The sequence below is a fragment of the Mus caroli genome, unplaced genomic scaffold (genome assembly GCF_978045245.1).
Source record: "Mus caroli unplaced genomic scaffold, Mus_caroli_1 scaffold_6, whole genome shotgun sequence".
In the NCBI taxonomy this organism is placed as follows: domain Eukaryota; kingdom Metazoa; phylum Chordata; class Mammalia; order Rodentia; family Muridae; genus Mus; species Mus caroli.
Window position 1 is genome coordinate 139,701,837 of NW_028227261.1, and position 18,540 is coordinate 139,720,376.

At 41.6% G+C, this 18,540-nt stretch overlaps 1 protein-coding gene across 1 annotated transcript in view; it reads right to left on the bottom strand.

Annotated features, from left to right (window-relative positions):
• Pip4p2 (phosphatidylinositol-4,5-bisphosphate 4-phosphatase 2) overlaps positions 1-16,780 on the bottom strand; it is a 54,882-nt gene extending 38,102 nt beyond the window's left edge. The window contains exon 1 of the mRNA XM_021160242.3: positions 16,343-16,780. Within this exon, the coding sequence (XP_021015901.1) occupies positions 16,343-16,448 (106 nt within the window). The 5' untranslated portion in view covers positions 16,449-16,780. The remainder of the gene's footprint in view (positions 1-16,342) is intronic.
• Between the last annotated feature and the right edge of the window lie 1,760 nt (positions 16,781-18,540).

The following is an 18,540-nucleotide window of genomic DNA, read 5'->3' on the forward strand; positions in this document are numbered from 1 at the left end:
CCTCCATACAGGAACTTACATGAAGTCAGGATAGACCACGAGGCAACAACAAACCCAGTGTTCCTACCTCTCAGCCAACAATGAATATAAAATTTCTCTACGAACTATCACCAACTGACTTGCACTATGTCATGCATTAGACTGTGTCAAAGGACAGCCACATAACTGGAGATACTGGTAAAAAATGCCTAATGAGCCGGGCATGGTGGCACACGCCTTTAATCCCAGCACTTGGGAGGCAGAGGCAGGAGGATTTCTGAGTTTGAGGCCAGCCTGGTCTACATAGTGAGTTCCAATTACATTTACATTTACATTTCCAATACTATCCAAAAAGTCCCCAATACACTCCCCCCCCCCTACCCACCCACTCCCACTTTTTGGCCCTGGCGTTCCCCTGTACTGGGGCATATAAAGTTTGCAAGTCCAATGGGCCTCTCTTTCCAGTGATGGCCGACTAGGTCATCTTTTGATACATATGCAGGTAGAGTCAAGAGCTCTGGGGTACTGGTTAGTTCATAATGTTGTTTCACCTATAGGGTTGCAGATCCCTTTAGCTCCTTGGTATTTTCTCTAGTTCCTCCATTGGGGGCCCTGTGATCCATCCAATAGCTGACTGTGAGCATCCACTTCTGCGTTTGCTAGGCCCCGGCCTTGTCTCACAAGAGACAGCTATATCTGGGTCCTTTCAGCAAAATCTTGCTAGTGTATGCAATGGTGTCAGCGTTTGGAAGCTGCTTATGGGATGGATCCCTGGATATGGCAGTCTTTAGATGGTCCATCCTTTCGTCACAGCTATGAACTTTATCTCTGTAACTCTTTCCATGGGTGTTTTGTTCCCAATTCTAAGAAGGGGCACAGTGTCCCCACTTTGGTCTTCGTTCTTCTTGAGTTTCATGCCTTTAACAAATTGTATCTTATATCTTGGGTATCCTAAGTTTTTGGGCTAATATCAACTTATCAGTGAGTACATATTGTGTGAGTTCCTTTGTGATTGTGTTACCTCACTCAGGATGATGCCCTCCAGGTCCATCCATTTGCCTAGGAATTTCATAAATTCATTCCTTTTAATAGCTGAGTAGTACTCCATTGTGTAAATGTACCACATTTTCTGTATCCATTCCTCTGTTGAGGGGCATCTGGGTTCTTTCCAGCTTCTGGCTATTATAAATAAGGCTGCTATGAACATAGTGGAGCATGTGTCCTTCTTACCGGTTGGAACATCTTCTGGATATATGCCCAGGACAGGTATTGCTGGTAGTATTATGTCCAATTTTCTGAGGAACCGTTATGGCGTATTTTTAATTTTGCTTTTTACAATTATTTCATTTATAGCTATTTCAAGGAATACAACTTTTTCTGGCATTGCTTTATGTGACATCACACTGAGTATTTATATGGCTCCCCTCTCAGATTGACATTTACAATACTGCTTTCAAATTACATGTCTCAAAAAAACTACAATGTTGCTCCTTTGTTATGAAGATCAAATAATTGCTTCCTCGGCAAAGGAAGGAAGGAAGGAAACCTCCTGGAGCCTAAACAAGTGGGAAGGATTACTCTTCTGGTCCTTTTTTTAAAGATTTATTTACTTCATGTCTGAGAGTACACTGTTGCTGTCTTCAGACACACACCAGAAGAGGGCATCGGATCCCACTACAGATGGTTGTGAGCCACCATGTGGTTGCTGGGAATTGAACTCGGGACCTCTGGTAGAGCAGTCAGTGCTCTTGACCACCAAGCCATCTTTCCAGTCCCTTCTGTTACTCTTTTTACTCATCACATTTCACTGACGATCACAAACTGCATTTTCTAAGAGAAAGTAAGACAGTCCTTTCCATGTATGTATATGTATATGTATATGTATATGTATATGTATATGTATATGTATATGTATATGTATATGTATATGTATATGTATATGTATATGTATATGTATTCACCTTAAGTATTCATGAATCACTAGTATTAAAGTCTACTTATCCCAGGACTGTTAGACCAAGAAATGATATGGGGAAGGAAAGGGGAGATATAAACTACATGCATGAGAAAAGCAAACAGCCAAACTGGCTTTGTAATGTTTGGATTGCTTAAAGATGTCAAACAGTATGGCATTCTGTTAAAATCTCATGCTACTTGGCAGTATAAATATGTAAACTAGCATACTATGCTGTGCATCTTTCCAATTATAAATTATTACCTTGAGCCGGGTAGTGGTGGCGCATACCTTTAATCCCAGCACTTGGCAGGTGGATTTCTGAGTTCGAGGCAAGCCTAGTCTACAGAGTGAGTTCCAGGACAGTCAGGGCCACACAGAGAAACCCTGTCTTGAAAAAAAAAAAATGAAAAAAGAAAAAAAAAAAAAACAAATAAAGTATTACCTTTAATTAATTATAAATGGATCAATGATTAACTAATTTTAGATTAAAATCAATTGTTAGAATTTGAAGTAGTTACTGTACATCTGAGCAAAATCAATTAAATACATGAGAGCTGACAAGACCCTTAGGATCAATATTTATTTTATAGGCATACAATAAGTGCTGAAAACTATTAATGAAAAAAAATCCCATTTTTAGCCAATGGATTAACTAAATTTCATTTCCAAATGTTAGGATTCCTAAAGAAACGAAGTGATTAAAGGGGCATTTCTTCTCTACGGACAGTAGGAGTGACACCCCTGGAGTGCCTTCTGTGCCCTGTGAACATTTCTAGTAAAGATGTGACCACATGTTCCATGGATCACACTGCCTTTTGCGCTCATGCTCCTCCAGCTCCCTGTGACACACACCTCCACTGTGCAGTGATGTGAGCGTCATCAGGGTGCCTCACTCCATCACCCATTCATTTACATGGTGGATGCATGGAGGATGAGGATACCGAGTTAAGAGAGGGGACAGACACAGGGATCCAATCTCCAACCATGTCTCTCTAGGATCACACACACACACACACACACACACACACACACACACAAATACTGCAATACAGACTAGACACACACTGTCCGGGGAACATGTATTTCCTGGCAAAGACTGCACAAACCAGGGGAGCTTTGCTCTGCAGCTAGTTTTATTTGCAATAGTTCTAGAGTTGCCTTCCCATTTGTCTGTCTGTAGGAAGGAAAATGTAAGTCTCAACCTGGAAAAGACTAGAACTGACCAGTAAGCGATGCTGGTGTGAGGCAGCAAGGAAAACATGGAGGAGACAGGGTGATGCTTCCTATTTGAAGCAGGATTCTCCTGAGACCTTGGAAAGGTTGACAATGAAGGTCGTCCATGTCTGTCCTTCACATCAAATATTCTCATTCTCATGTAGCATTTGTACCATTTACTTTATAATAGATAATACATTTTATTCAAGCAGTATTTTCTACACCTTTATAGAAACTTTCTGAACTACTGCTCTGTAACTTAACATCTTTTAAAGCACCTGCACTATCTCTTAACCATGAATTATAACATGTCTATAACTTTATGAAACTTTCCCTTTCATGTTGAGAGTCATTATTGTCATATGCTTATAAGTAATGGTGGACTTAAGCCTCCAAACACCCATGTTTGAATAAATATTCTTTGTCCAGTCACATGCATACATGGTCTGCAGATGGATGACACATCCCATGCTAGTCAGACTTCTAATTCAGAAAAGAAGAAATACACAATAGTTTTAAAACACTCACATACTGTCTTTTCAATAAAGATACTCTAAAATTTAGAATTTAATCCGGGGTGGGACTTTGAAAGCAAAGGTAAAGAGAGGTAATACAGGCAATACAGATTAAGCACCTCTTTTAAGGGAAATAGTTTGAGCATCTCTAATTTCAAAAAACTAACCTCCAAACTTTTGAAATCCAAATCTTTTTGAACACCAGAATGACACAGTATTTCAGATTTCACCTTTTCAGATTAGGAATGTTCAGTCCTGTGAAGCCTATGTACATTTCTAATTAATTAACTAATTAATTAAACCACTTCCCATCCCAAGCACTTTGAATGAAGGATATTCTGTGAAGATATATCTCAGGTGCTTCAAATCCCTTACAAAAAACTACTGGGCCACAAAACATATGGCACAAACGCCAAAGCATACTGCATACTGCTTGTTTCTGGTGTGAGAAACTGAGGCTCTAAACTGAAACAGGTAGCGCCTGACAGCAATTAAGAATGGCTCTGAGGCTATAAAGGGACTGCGCTCCATGATGCTTGGAAGTCTCACCTGAAGTCTTGGAAAAAGTGCAAGACCTTGCACATATCTTATGCTTATTCTCATAGAGCAAAAACAAGGAGAAGGGTTATTTTATAACACCAATGAATCAAAAAAAAAATACCTAGAAACATATAAAAACAGCACAAATCCACTAGAACTCTTCCTCCCCCACCCACCAAAGAAGAGAAGCTTTGTCAAAAACAAGCACAACCAGAAACACATGACTCATTCCTCTTAGACGATATGAAAAGGATGTTATTCCCTTACTTAACACCTCTTAGTGACTGTGAAAATACAGTGCACAAGAACTGAGCTCAAAGTTTTCTCCAGAACTGCCTACTTTCCCCCACAGTAGGATTACAGTTATTTGGAGAAGTTTCCCAGGGCTTACTAGCCTGAAAGACAGTTATGAATTTCTACCGCGCCCATCCTAGGTCTCTTCTGCCACACCTCTGTCCATCGGCCAATTACCATTAGCAAATGCCAGTGCTCTATGCTTGATACCTCCTGAGACAGGTGTGGAGGTAGAGGCAGGGAAATCACAAGTTCCAAGCTAGCCTCAGTGAGACCCTATCTCCAAGCACAAGCATGGATGGATGGATGGACGGACGGATGGATAGACGGACGGATGGATGGATGGACGGATGGATGGATACTGAATTCAACCACATCTCCATATTTCCAGTGCTTCCCACACCTCCACCACTGTTCAGAACATCATTCCACAACTCATAGCCCCTTAATTAGTGCTATATGTTACTGGTTTCTTCTCATCTTCTCTACGTGTTTGTTTTCCATATACAAATCAGGACAATTTTTTTTTCCCCCAAGACAGGGTTTCTCTGTATAGCCCTGGCTGTCCTGGAACTTACTCTGTAGACCAGGCTGGCCTCGAACTCAGAAATCCGCCTACCTCTGCTTCCCGAGTGCTGGGATTAAAGGCGTGCGCCACCACGCCCAGCTTTTTTTGGTTTGTTTGTTTGTTTGTTCTGTTTTGTTTTGTTTTTTTTGAATCCCCATGTTCTTACCTGCTGTATGCCCAGCTGTAAAACTGCAGGAATTATATTTCCTGACCCCTTTGCCTAGAAATTTCTTCTTTGCTCTAAAATTTTGATGGCTGATTCTGACTCACTTTTCAGGACTCTGTGATTGTTACCTCTGAAATGCCTTTCCTGATAGCCCATCTGAAACATCGCTGTTCCTTGCTTATTATTCTGAAATTACAGGGTTTAGAGTACACAAGCACAAATGAATGGAAGTTCTTCAGCATATGAATAGCATAGGCACTCAAAAATTTGAAAGGGAGGCTGAAAGGACGGGAGTGGGGGTTGAAGCTTGATTTAACATTTTAAAGATGCTGGGGGGAAAAACTGAGTGAAATGTGAGAATTATAAAACAAACTAAAAGAACCTTGAAGGCCAGTGTTTAGGGAATACCGGAAAAGGATTCTGACAGGAAGGGCTTGGCATGCCACTGGAGTACCAGAAGCAAATATACTTTCTCCTTTTTCTTCTTTCTTTATTTAGTTTATGTATATGGGTACACTGTAGCTGTCTCCAGCCACACCAGAAGAGGATCCCATTACAGATGGTTGTGAGCCCCCACGTGGTTGCTGAGAATTGAACTCTGGACCTCTGTAAAGGCAGTCAGTGCTCTTAACTACTGAGCCATCTTTCCAGCCCCTATACTTCACCCTTAATGAAAATGTGGCCTCAATGATACAAAATTTGACTTAAGAAATAATTGATAGATATCCCTTAACTCAAATAATTGAATTATAATAACATAAAAATCAAGTTTTCATATTTACCAAGAACATGCATTTCAGCATCATAGACTGGCAGGACATTTCTTGTGACTTCCAGTGAGTCTCCGAATCTTTGGCAAATAACAAACATTTAAACAAAGTTTACTAGGGTGTGTGTGTGTGTGTGTGTGTGTGTGTGTGAAGAATAGGTCCTTGCATCTATATTATTTCTTCTTATCAACAGATAACCAACCCTGGTTCTTCAAGTCTGCAGGGAGATTCCCCAGCCCATCAAGTGGGTCTGGATGTTTTGATTCATATACTATAGTTAATTAAACACCCCTTAACATAGGTTATACAACTATTCCCAGCAATAGAGTCAGACTTCTGCACACTCTGAACTCCCTGGCTTTATTTCAGAAGGAAATAATCATGCTGATGTATTAACTTGCCCAATTTTTACTTCTCCAGAAGAAAAGTGGGAAGGGGCATGCATCCGTCATTACAGATGGAGCAACTAAAACATGGATTTCTCTTCAGCTCCTTCAGCCCTGGGCCAGCAAAGACACTGACTGAAGGCAAGAAGACAGTGGAAGTCACCAAAAAGATAGTGAACTTCCAGTAAAAGGGCAAAGAGAGAGATGAACCATATTATCAGAAGTAGAGTCTGCCCACCTGGGCCCTAGTTGGGACCTATGCAATACAGGAGCAGTTACTTTATTGATTATGCTGTGTTTATATGTGGACCTTGAGACCATAATAGACTCATCCATTCATCTGGGGAAAGGACTGTATTTAACTTTGCCTTGGAATTCGAATCACATCCCATTTGTGTAGGGCATCATAACATTGGTCTTCCTATTAAAGGTTATATATGGACATATATTCTACAAGATACTAGAACTGAAAACAATATGGGTCTCTTTTCAAGATATTCTCTAGATTTTTCTGATCAATACAATAACGTAACTAATAGACATAGTTTGGATCTCTGTTCTTGTTGGCAGAGTATTGCACACAATGCTTTCATTGTTGTGTATAGGCTACTAATGCATCAAATGACAACTAGATTTATGTACATTTCAAACCAAGACCATTCTGGATATCCTGCATTTAAAAAATAAAAAGGAGAGCTGGAGAGATGACTCAGCGGTTAAGAGCACAGACTGCTCTTCCAGAGGTCCTGAATTCAATTCCCAGCAACCACATGGTGGCTCACAAACCATCGATAATGGGATTTGATGCCTTCTTCTGGTGTGTCTGAAGACAGCGACCGTGTACTCATATAAACAAAATAAATAATTCTTTTTTTTTAATTTTTAATATTTTTATTACATATTTTCCTCAGTTACATTTCCAATGCTATCCCAAAAGTCCCCCATAGCGCCCCCCACTTCCCTACCCACCCATTCCCATTCTTTTGGCCCTGGCATTCCCCTATATTGGGGCATATAAAGTTTGCAAGTCCAATGGGCCTCTCTTTCCAGTGATGGCCGACTAGGCCATCTTTCGATACATATGCAGCTAGAGACAAGAGCTCCGGGGTTCTGGTTAGTACATCATGTTGTTCCAACAATAGGGTTGCAGATCCCTTTAGCTCCTTGGGTACTTTCTCTAGCTTCTCCACTGGGAGCCCTGTGATACATCCAATAGCTGACTGTGAACATCCACTCCTGTGTTTGCTAGGCCCCGGCATCGTCTCACAAGAGACAGCTATATTTGGGTCCTTTCAGCAAAATCTTGCTAGTGTATGCAATGGTGTCAGCGTTTAGAAGCTGATTATGGGATGGATCCCTGGATACGGCAGTCTCTAAATGGTCCATCCTTTCATCACAGCTATGAACTTTGTCTCTGTAACTCCTTCCCTGGGTGTTTTGTTCCCAATTCTAAGAAGTGGTACAGTGTCCACACTTTGGTCTTCATTCTTCTTGAGTTTCATGCGTTTAACAAATTGTATCTTATATCTTGGGTATCCTAAGTTTTGGGCTAATATCCACTTATCAGTGAATACATATTGTGTGAGTTCTTTTGTGATTGTGTTACTTCACTCAAGATGATGCCCTCCAGGTCCATCCATTTGGCTAGGAATTTCATAAATTCATTTTTTTTAATAGCTGAGTAGTACTCCATTGTGTAAATGTACCATAATTTCTGTATCCATTCCTCTGTTGAGGGACATCTGGGTTCTTTCCAGCTTCTGGCTATTATAAATAGGGCTGCTATGAACATAGTGGAGCATGTGTCCTTTTTACCGGTTGGGACATCTTCTGGATATATGCCCAGGAGAGGTATTGCTGGATCCTCCGGTAGTACTATGTCCAATTTTCTGAGGAACCGCCAGACTGACTTCCAGAGTGGTTGTACAAGCTTGCAATCCCACCAACAATGGAGGAGTGTTCCTCTTTCTCCACATCCTCGCCAGCATCTGCTGTCACCTGAATTTTTGATCTTAGCCATTCTGACTAGTGTGAGGTGGAATCTCAGGGTTGTTTTGATTTGCATTTCCCTGATGATTAAGGATGTTGAACATTTTTTCAGGTGCTTCTCTGCCATTCGGTATTCCTCAGGTGAGAATTCTTTGTTCAGTTCTGAGCCCCATTTTTTAATGGGGTTGACTTTCTGGAGTCTACCTTCTTGAGTTCTTTATATATATTGGATATTAGTCCCCTATCTGATTTAGGATAGGTAAAGATCCTTTCCCAATCTGTTGGTGGTGTTTTTGTCTTATTGATGGTGTCTTTTGCCTTGCAGAAGCTTTGCAGTTTCATGAGGTCCCACTTGTCAATTCTCGATCTTACAGCACAAGCTATTGCTGTTCTATTCAAGATTCCAGAGGTCCTGAATTCAATTCCCAGCAACCACATGGTGGCTCACAAACCATCGATAATGGGATTTGATGCCTTCTTCTGGTGTGTCTGAAGACAGTGACCGTGTACTCATATAAACAAAATAAATAATTCTTTAAAAATAATAATAATAAAAAACAAAAGGCGTTAGGTGTGGGCAGTGGTAGTACAAGCCTTTAATCCCAGCACTTGGAAGGCAGAGACAGGCAGATCTCTGAGTTCAAGGCCAACCTGGTCTATATAGTGAGTTCCAGAACAGCCTGAATATACAGACATCTTATCTAGAAAAACAAAATAAATGTAAAAGTAAAAAAGGAGGTAGATGTTGGAACATAGTTCAAAATGGAGTCCTGCAAGGGACAATTTGCATGCTTGTGAGAAAATTCCAAGAAACAAGAGTCTTGTGACCTCAGTTTCTTAAAAAAAAAAACAAAACACTGAATTATTCTTGGAATGTGCTTTGGATTTGAATGTTCTTGGAACTGTGCCCCGTCTTCCAAGGTATAGTGGCTAGGACTGAGTTTACTTCAGCTGTTGTTATTCATATGCCACATATGGCTTGTCTTGTGGTTGAACATAGGATTCATGTGATTCTTCTTAACCCAGAGGATAAATTTCCTGATGCTCTAAATGAAGTTGACCACTGCATGAAACTTCAGGATGTCTCATTGTTAAGCCTTGCATGCTGCCAAGTAAAGCAGTAAACACTCAAGCAAACGGATTTTTTCTTCCACCATGACACTTCTTCTTCATGGAGATGTGCATCACGGGTGGATGGCACATGCGCTGGCACACTCCTGTGGCCCTGAGGAGCTCTGAATCAATGCCCGTGTATTTAGCTCTGGCCAGTACACAAACAGCACATTCTGGGTTTCAAGTCAGGCCCCTTAGTTCTAGGCTTATAGATCCTGCAAATCAATTCATGTCATTTCTTTTTTGGATATTTAGAAGCACATGAGGTGCCTCATATCTAAAGCTAAGTTTGGGATCTGTCTTCTCGGAAACGTGCTCCTCCTTTTCTGGTGTTCTCTGTTTTAGTGCAGTCAGATAAGTCATAGAGTTGCATAAGCAGAATTCTTGGAGATCCTCGTCATCATCCTTGCACTCCCAGTAGCTGTCCATCGACAAGGTCAGTTCCATCTTCCCTTTGATTTGCTTTGGATTTGGCAGCGCTGGGAACTAAGCCCGAGGCTTTTCTCTTCTACTCAAATCTTCTGCCACTGGGTTTGATCTCCATCCCTTTGTTCATTGTTGCTGTGTTTTAAATTATTTCGAGACAGGATCTTGTTAAATTGACTTAGCCCCCAAATTACAGTTCTCCTGAGTAGCTGGAATTATAGGTATATGCCTCGATGCTTAGCTTTAGTCTCTCCTAAACCTCATCCCTTGGCTTTTATCCCTACATATAACCTGGTAACAGCAAAATTAATCAAATTTGCTTTAATTATTACTGCATTCAGTAAGACAGTTATCCCTATGTACTCTGGTCAACCATCTAATTCATCTATTTTATAGAGTGATTTAAAATAGAGATCTGACACATGATTGTTTAAAGAAAATACCCCTCATATGGCTTGTAATGCTCTAGAATCAACTCATATTCATTATAGCGTCCCTTGGTGCAGCAGAACAAATCACTCAAAATTACAGTATCATAAACAACAATTCTGTGAGTTGTTCAGCATCAGTTTAGGATGTTGTTACTTACAATCTCTTGTGTAGACATAGTAACAGTTTGGCTTTAGTTAGTGTGATTTGAAGACTTGTCTGTGTAGTGTTATCCAAAACATTGATGTCTGAAGGTTGGTCAGACACTGTTCTTTTTTGTGGGCTTTTTGAATGGTTGGTTTTGGCTTTCTCTAAGCATGACTGTGTCCAGCCATCCTATTTCTTACACAAGTTACTTTTTCCAAAGTGCAATAATGTCCAAAGCAAAAACGATAATGTCTTCTCATTAACATCTAAACTCATTCAGCATATCTTCTACCGTATTCTGGAAGTCTAAACCAAGTCATGGGGTCAGTCCTCATTGAAAGGGAGAGGCTCTATAACACTTGAATGTCTGAAAACAAAGTTATTATGAGGCAAGGAAGTCTATGGAGACTATCAACCACACCCTCGTCTCTAATCTCATTTTGTGGCACTTGTCCTCCATTGCCTTATTTCTACTTTAGCAACATTGAATTTCCTCCCCTGACCCCTGCACTCACCATTCCCCATTCGGATACTGTGTCTTTTTGGTTGTTTGGGGATTGTATGTGTGTGTTTCATACTACTTGTTTTGCATACAACGTCCATGTGACCCTTTTCATCTGGATAACTCCTGTTCCACCTTTAGATTCCAATCACGGCTCAGGAAAGCCTTTCTTGTCTCCCTTAGCCAGGTTAAATCAATGAATGTGGCCGAGGCACTAAACATGTTTCAAATATGGTCCTTGTCCCCTTTGCATTTTGTGTTTCTGTGGATGATTGTGCAATTCGTCCCCATTACATCATAAGAGAAAAGGAACCTAGTCTGTTTTTCCTTTCCTACCACAGAGCTTGGCTAAAATGCCAGGATTGGTTGAAGAATGAATGAAAAAAACAAGCCTAGAAGGCCTGTCTCTCTGTTTGTAACATAGTATCTCCCTTTCTGAACTACATGCAAGTACATAAGCACATTCCCATTGTCACTACTTAGACAACCTGGAATTTGAAACATATTTTATACAGAATTTGTAAGGAGAACTATTAGTTTTTGCCAACTTGACACAAAATGTGGTTGTCTGGGCAGAGGGAACCTCAGCTGAGGAATTGCCTCCCCAAGACTGGTCTGTGGGCATGACTATGGAACATTTTCCTAGTTCACAATTGGTATAGGAAGTATCAGCCCACTGAGGGCAGTGGTTCTGCCTTTAGGCAGGTGGTTCAGGTGGTTCTGGGTTGCATAAGGATGCAAACTGAGCAAGCCAGGAGAAACAAGCCAATGAGCAGCACCCTTCCACCAATTCTGCTTCAGATCCTGCCTGCAGATTCCTCCCTTGAACGCCTGCTCTGGCTTCCCAAGCTGGAATAAACCCTTTCCTCACAAATTGCTTTTGGTCATAGTGTTTTATTACATCAAAAGAGAAGCAAACTGGGATGCAAATGTAAAAGTTCTATCATTCTGCCATATATTGTCTCAAAAATTAGTAGATCTATAAGGGAATCAATTAATCGATCCAAAGTATTCAAGTCTGTAGTACTTTTTCCCCCAACTTTCATTTCAAATGAAACTAATATCTATTTTTTCTAATTGCTAACGCCTTAACATAAGCTGGCTTATTTTTTTCTTTTCCCAGTTTTTATTAGATATTTTCTTCATTTACATTTCAAATGCTATCCCGAAAGTCCCCTATACCCTCCCCCCACCCTGCTCCCCTACACACTCCCACTTCTTGGTCCTGGTGTTCCCCTGTAATGGGGCATATAAAGTTTGCAAGACCAAGGGGCCTCTCTTCCCAATGATGGCCGACTAGGCCATCTTCTGCTACATATGCAGCTAGAGATACGAGCTCTGGTTACTGATTAGTTCATATTGTTGTTCCACCTATAGGGTTGCAGACCTCTTCAGCTCCTTGGGTACTTTCTCTAGCTCCTCCATTGGGGGCCCTGTGATCCATCCAATAGATGACTGTGAGCCACAAGCTGGCTTATATACCAGAGTATTGTAGTCAGGAGAGACTCATCACTCTGTAGCTACCCAGTATTGATATTGGGGACCACCCACATTCTACTCAGAAACTCAGGTGGATAGTTTCAAGGATGTCTTAGTTAAGGTTTACTGCTGTGAACAGACACCGTGACCAATGCAATTCTTATAAAAGACAACATTTAATTGGGGCTTGCTTCCAGGTTCAGAGGCTCAATCCCATTATCATCAAGGCAGGAACGTGGCAGCATTCAGGAAGGCACGGTGCAGGAGGAGCTGAGAGTTCTACATCTTCATCCAAAGACTACTAGCAGAATACTAACTTTCAGGCAGCTAAGACAAGGGTATTAAAGCCCACACCCACAAGTCCACACCTACTCCAACAAGGTCACACCTCTCAACAGTGCCACTCCATGGCCCAAGCATATACAAACCATCACAAAAGACTGCATAGAATTCTTCTTGGGCAAAACCTAATGTCCAGTGCTAAATGTTCTCCACTATATTATTAATAGCCTACCCTGAAATAACCCAAAAGTCACTATTTCTTCTCAAGAGATAGGAATAATTTATGATCCTTAGAAAGTGATGCAAAGAAGGAGCTGATGAGGTGGCTCAGAGGTTAAGAGCACATACCGCTCTTGTAGAGGACCCACATGGGTGGCTAACAATCAACTGGAACTCCAGTTCCATGGAATCCAATGCTCTCTGCCAGCATCCTCAACCACCTGCACACACATGCTGCACATACACACACACACACACACACACACACACACACACACACACACTCAGGCACATACACATAAGATAAAAAAATAAATCTTTAAAAAGAGTGGCACAAAGCAATGGATTATAAAATGTTGTGGTTAAGCCTCCTCTGCCTCTTCTTCCTCCTCTTCCTCCTCCTCCCCCTCTTTTTAACCTATTAAACATCTGAGTAATTAGGATATAAAGACAGTCAAGCTGATCATATGTTTAACGGAAGCATGAGGACCGGTGTCTGGATCCCTAGAACACACTTAGAAAGCTGGGTGTGGTGGTGCACACTGGAACCCCAGGCATGAGGAGTAAGAGGCCGGAGGACCTGTGGGCTTTGAAAGTCATCTCGAATTGCTTAGTCAATTAGCTCCAGGTTGACTGAGAGACTGTGTCTCAAAAACTGAATTAGCAAATGACAGAGACACATGATTGTGGAGCTGTGGCACTTGTACACACAAACACGTATAACACACACACACACACAAAGTTCGAATAATTATAGTTGGCATCATAAACTAAAATTACCCATCAAAATGTATATTCAATTTCTAGTCACTGGTTTTCAACTAAAAAGTTTACTATTTGCAGCTATTAAAAGAATCTGATGATAAAAGAAGTCTTAAAATCTGAACTGCCAGAGATTAGTGTCAAATACCTTTAGTCCCAGCACTCGGGAGGCAGAGGCAGGCAGATCTCTGAGTTCGAGGCCAGCCTGGTCTACAGAGTAAGTTCTAGACAGCCAGGGCTATACAGAGAAACCCTGTCTCAGAAAACAAAACAAAAACAAAACAAAAGCATCTGAACTGAATCAGTCTGGAATTTATTCTTTCTCTCCACTACCTGAGCTCCATGAAGGCCCAGTTTTGGTCAGCCTGACTCAGAGCAGTGTAGTATGTGACATACTGTGAGGGCCCATAAAGTTCCTGAATGAATGAATGAATGAATGAATGAATGAGACAGTGTCCAAGATTTAGAACGTGTGTATTACTCAAGTAATTGTAAGTAATCAAGAAAAGATACTGTCATCATGCGAATAAAATGACTTTGCTTCTCATTTACATTTCTTCCTTCATAGGTGTTATCCCATATGATATTAGTGTTTTAAATATCTCCATCATTTCCAAAAAGAATTATTCTACTGTTAGGCCAAAGGAGTTAAAAGTGGTTGTTAAGGGATCTTTAGAGTGAAATGACTTCTTTTCAGTGCTTGATTGGAAATGCCACTCTCTTTGTAGTTTGAGGAATCTGATCAAATTAAGGAAATCTATAGAGAACAATGAAGTCTATGCAGGTCCACATTTATGTGTTTGTGTGTGTGTGTGTGTGTGTGTATGTATGTGTGTGTCTGTGTGTGTGTGTGTGTGTCTGTGTGTATGTGTGTGTGTATGTGTGTGTCTGTGTGTGTGTATGTGTGTGTCTGTGTGTGTGTATGTGTGTGTCTGTGTGTGTGTATGTGTGTGTCTGTGTGTGTGTGTATGTGTGTGTCTGTGTGTGTGTATGTGTGTGTCTGTGTGTGTGTATGTGTGTGTCTGTGTGTGTGTGTATGTGTGTGTGTCTGTGTGTGTATGTGTGTGTGTCTGTGTGTCTGTGTATGTGTGTGTGTCTGTGTGTGTGTGTCTGTGTGTGTATGTGTGTGTGTCTGTGTGTATGTGTCTGTGTGTGTGTCTGTGTGTGTGTGTGTCTGTGTGTGTATGTGTGTGTGTTGTAACCACAGATTGACTAAAATAAGGAAAAGGTATCTCCATTACTTCCGTCCAAACTCAGTCCCTTAATAAATCATCAAATATTTTATTCCATAGACAAAAATTAATACAACTGAAACACTCATGCAGGAACCTGTGAATAAGGATTAGACAGTACAATATTAATATCAAATGGCCAGTAAGGGAAATCCCCCGACTTCTGGCCAACAAGGGTCACTTGTACATTTTCTGTGTGTGTCAGTTCCGTTGGACTTTGCCCCTTTCCTCTCAGGCTGTCAATCTCTCTGAATTACTCCCAGCTAACCACAGTTTTCCTTTGTTCTGCTTCTGTTTATAGATTGAGACCCAGACTGTTGATTTTCAAGTTACAAAATGTTAAAAAGAAATGTTAAATGGCAGACAACTTCAACCTGTTGTAGTGTTTCCCGCCCCATTTCAGACATGAACTTAGAAGAAGTTCTGTTACAAGACATGTGACCTGCTTATATTCCCAAAGCACTATTAACTTTGGCCTCCTTGGGTTTTAAACTTCATTCACATCCAGCCAAAAGAGCAAGATGAAGTAAGGTACGCTTGCACGTGCCATATTTAATGATCTCTGTAAGGCTTGCCTTCCAGACTACCGTAGTAAACACTCCCAAAGACTTTGAACAAAGACAGAGCTTGAATAAATCGAATTCTTTGGTAAACAGACTTCTCCTTCACCACACCATTTCTCCAAATCCCTTTTTAATTCTACACTGAAAAACAAAACTAAAAATATATACGGTATAAACTTGGGGAACTTTTTAAGAAGTTAATTTCAACCTCACCCAGACATGCATTTAAAAAATTCCTCCTTCCTAACGGAAGGCTCTTCATTCACCACTGAAGCTATGAAACACACTCCTTACAGGCAGCAATGCCCGTGGCTTAGGAATTTCAGACATATTAGGGATATTGATTAACTCGGTTGCTTCTGGTTAGGCAGTTCCCTGCTTGCACTCCGGGGCCGAGTGTAAGGGACTAAGATGTTGCCTGCTGAAGTCCTCTCAAGGGCAGATGCCAGGGTGAGCAGTACCCCGTGTTTTTCAGCAACCAAAAGCACTTGTGAATGATTGAAGGATCTGCACCACCGCCCAGCTGCACTTAGGGCTGCTTTGGAAACAGCAGCACGGAGCTTGGGAAAATTCATGTCCGATCCTGAAGCTGGGAAAGAAGTGTTCAAGCACACACTCCACACCACAAGCAGCAGCAGCGAAGCCCTGCGGAGAGGCTTTCGGGTAGGCAGGCAGAGCCTGGGAAGGCATCCTTTTCCCCCAGCCCAGAGAGAGCTCTCCTCCGCCTCCGCGCTAGAGCTCCCCGGCATTCATCCTTCCATCCTTCCAGACGTTTCTGCGAGAAGCAGAAAGGTCTATGCCGGCCTTACCTCTGGGGCTGCTTTCCTGCAAGTACGGCGGGGCTGTGGGAGTGACATTTCCCGAATGGGATGCTGACAGCAGAGGCGACCGTTCGTCCACCCCGTCAGCAGCCATGACTGCAGCGACAGCGCGGCGGGCCGCGGGTTGAGCTGGGCTGCGGCTAGGGAGGAGGTGGTGGCCAGCAATGCCGCCGCGCCGCTGCTACGGCCTCCGGGAGGGCCCAGGATGTGTCACAAGGCAGGAGGCGGGGGAGGGGAGGGTGCGGGACCGCGAGGCCGGGGGAAGGGAAGCACGCCGGGAGGCATGCTGGGGGAGGGGACTGGAGAGGAAAGAAAGAGCCCGGGAGGAGGAGGAGGAGGGAAGAAGTGTAGAGGGAAAGCCAGCCAGGCTGAGAAAAGGGGAGACCGGAGGACTGATTAGGAAGTGGGGGAGGGGAAGAGATCAAGTAAGCAAGAGGAGGGGCAAAGGGAAAGAGAGGGTGAGGAATCTTTTAAACTAAGGGAACCGAGGATAAAGAGCAGCTTTGAGAGGCTCTGAAAGGCCTGTACTGGATTACGGGCAAAACCAGAGCAATCAAGTTCAGCTCCTCCAGGAAGTAGGAGAGTCTAAGTTGTCTGGTAAACTTTGCCGCTGGGTGAAGAAAACTTATTTCTTGGGTTATCATTTTCTTAAGAGAGGTTTCTTCTTCTGAGAGGTTTCTTCTTTGTTATGAACCATAGTTGAGTATCTGTTGTCTGAGAAATGTTGGTGCGTGCATATTAGGCTTTCCTCTTTTCCTTGATTTTTTTTTTTTTTTTTTGGAATAAGAGTGCTGACATTTGATTTTTGGCACTTTAAGCATGTGTTAACTTTTACAACTTCCGTTTTACAAAATAGACTGTCATTTTAGTTTTTGTATAATAATGGGGCTTTTTTGTATAATGTAAGAATTAAACTTTTTTCCTACAAAAGATTTTTCTTTTTTTAAAAAAAGGTTATTGGACTGAAGAGCTAGCACACTGATTAAGGTGCTCACTGATCTCAGCACCCACATTTCGTGGCTCACAAGCCACCTGTAACTCTAGTAAAAGGAATCCAATACCTTCATCTGGCCTACATCAACACACACACACTCACACACACAAACACACACACACAGTTTTTTTATAAATACTCAACAGACTTAATTGTCTTATTTTCTATTTACATTTTTGTTACCCTTTTTTTGGTGTTTTGTCAGTTGATTCCAAGGCAATTCACATTTAAAAAACAACAAAAACAAACCAAAGTTTAGAACACATCCAAATAAAAATGCAATCAGAATAATAGCTTTCCTGCTGCAGTCAGTTCTTCTGAGTGACTTAGGAAGAATTATTTACTCACCTTCCAGGTGTCCCCAAGTATCTAGGGTGTGGTCTCCATGCTCAGGGTGGCTGAAAAGTCCCACAGTGAAATAGCTGTACAGGAGACTGGGAGTTGCCCCTTACATTTCAGTCCGTATAAACAGCAGACATTCGAAACTACTCAAATCACATTTAGGATCCTCAAGTTGCTCTCTGAAGACATACTCTTTCTTCCTAAATCTATAAAGTACCAACTGGAAACCCTAAGGGAAGGTAAAGAACAATGTTTTCTTTCATGTAGCATCTTTGGGCGGCCAATAACAGGAAGATACAATGCAATAAAAAGAACTTATTATGGTGTGACCCCTATGAGAACTTAGATGGGTCTCCAGTAGACTGGGGTTTGAAAACTCAAGATGTACTACTCCCAGAAAAAAAAAAAAAAAAAAAAAAAAAAAGAGCTTATCCCTTGAAAAATGAGTACCAGTACCTCACAGTAAAGATCGCTGAGTTGAAGAAAATTACAAAACCAATTCACAGAACCTGCTTTTACCCTAGTTATGTTTTGGATTGTCCTGTAAAGGCTTGTGTGTAAAAGACTGGTTCCCCACAGAAACAGTATTGGGAGGGGTTGTCAAAGGTTAAGAGCCTTTGGGTGATCAAAGGTGTACACCCTTAAAAGAAAATGCATTGTTGTCTTGTAATCCATACGTCTCCACACTTTGCTTGCTCTGTGATGAGAGACCGTTACTCTCACCGTTGATTTTCTCTTTGCCATCAGAAGGTCTCATCAGAGGACAACTTCTACCTTGTACTTGAATTGCCTGAATGAGCTAAATACGGTATTTGCCTTGTGTGTTTGTTTGTAGTGAGGCAAAGTTGAC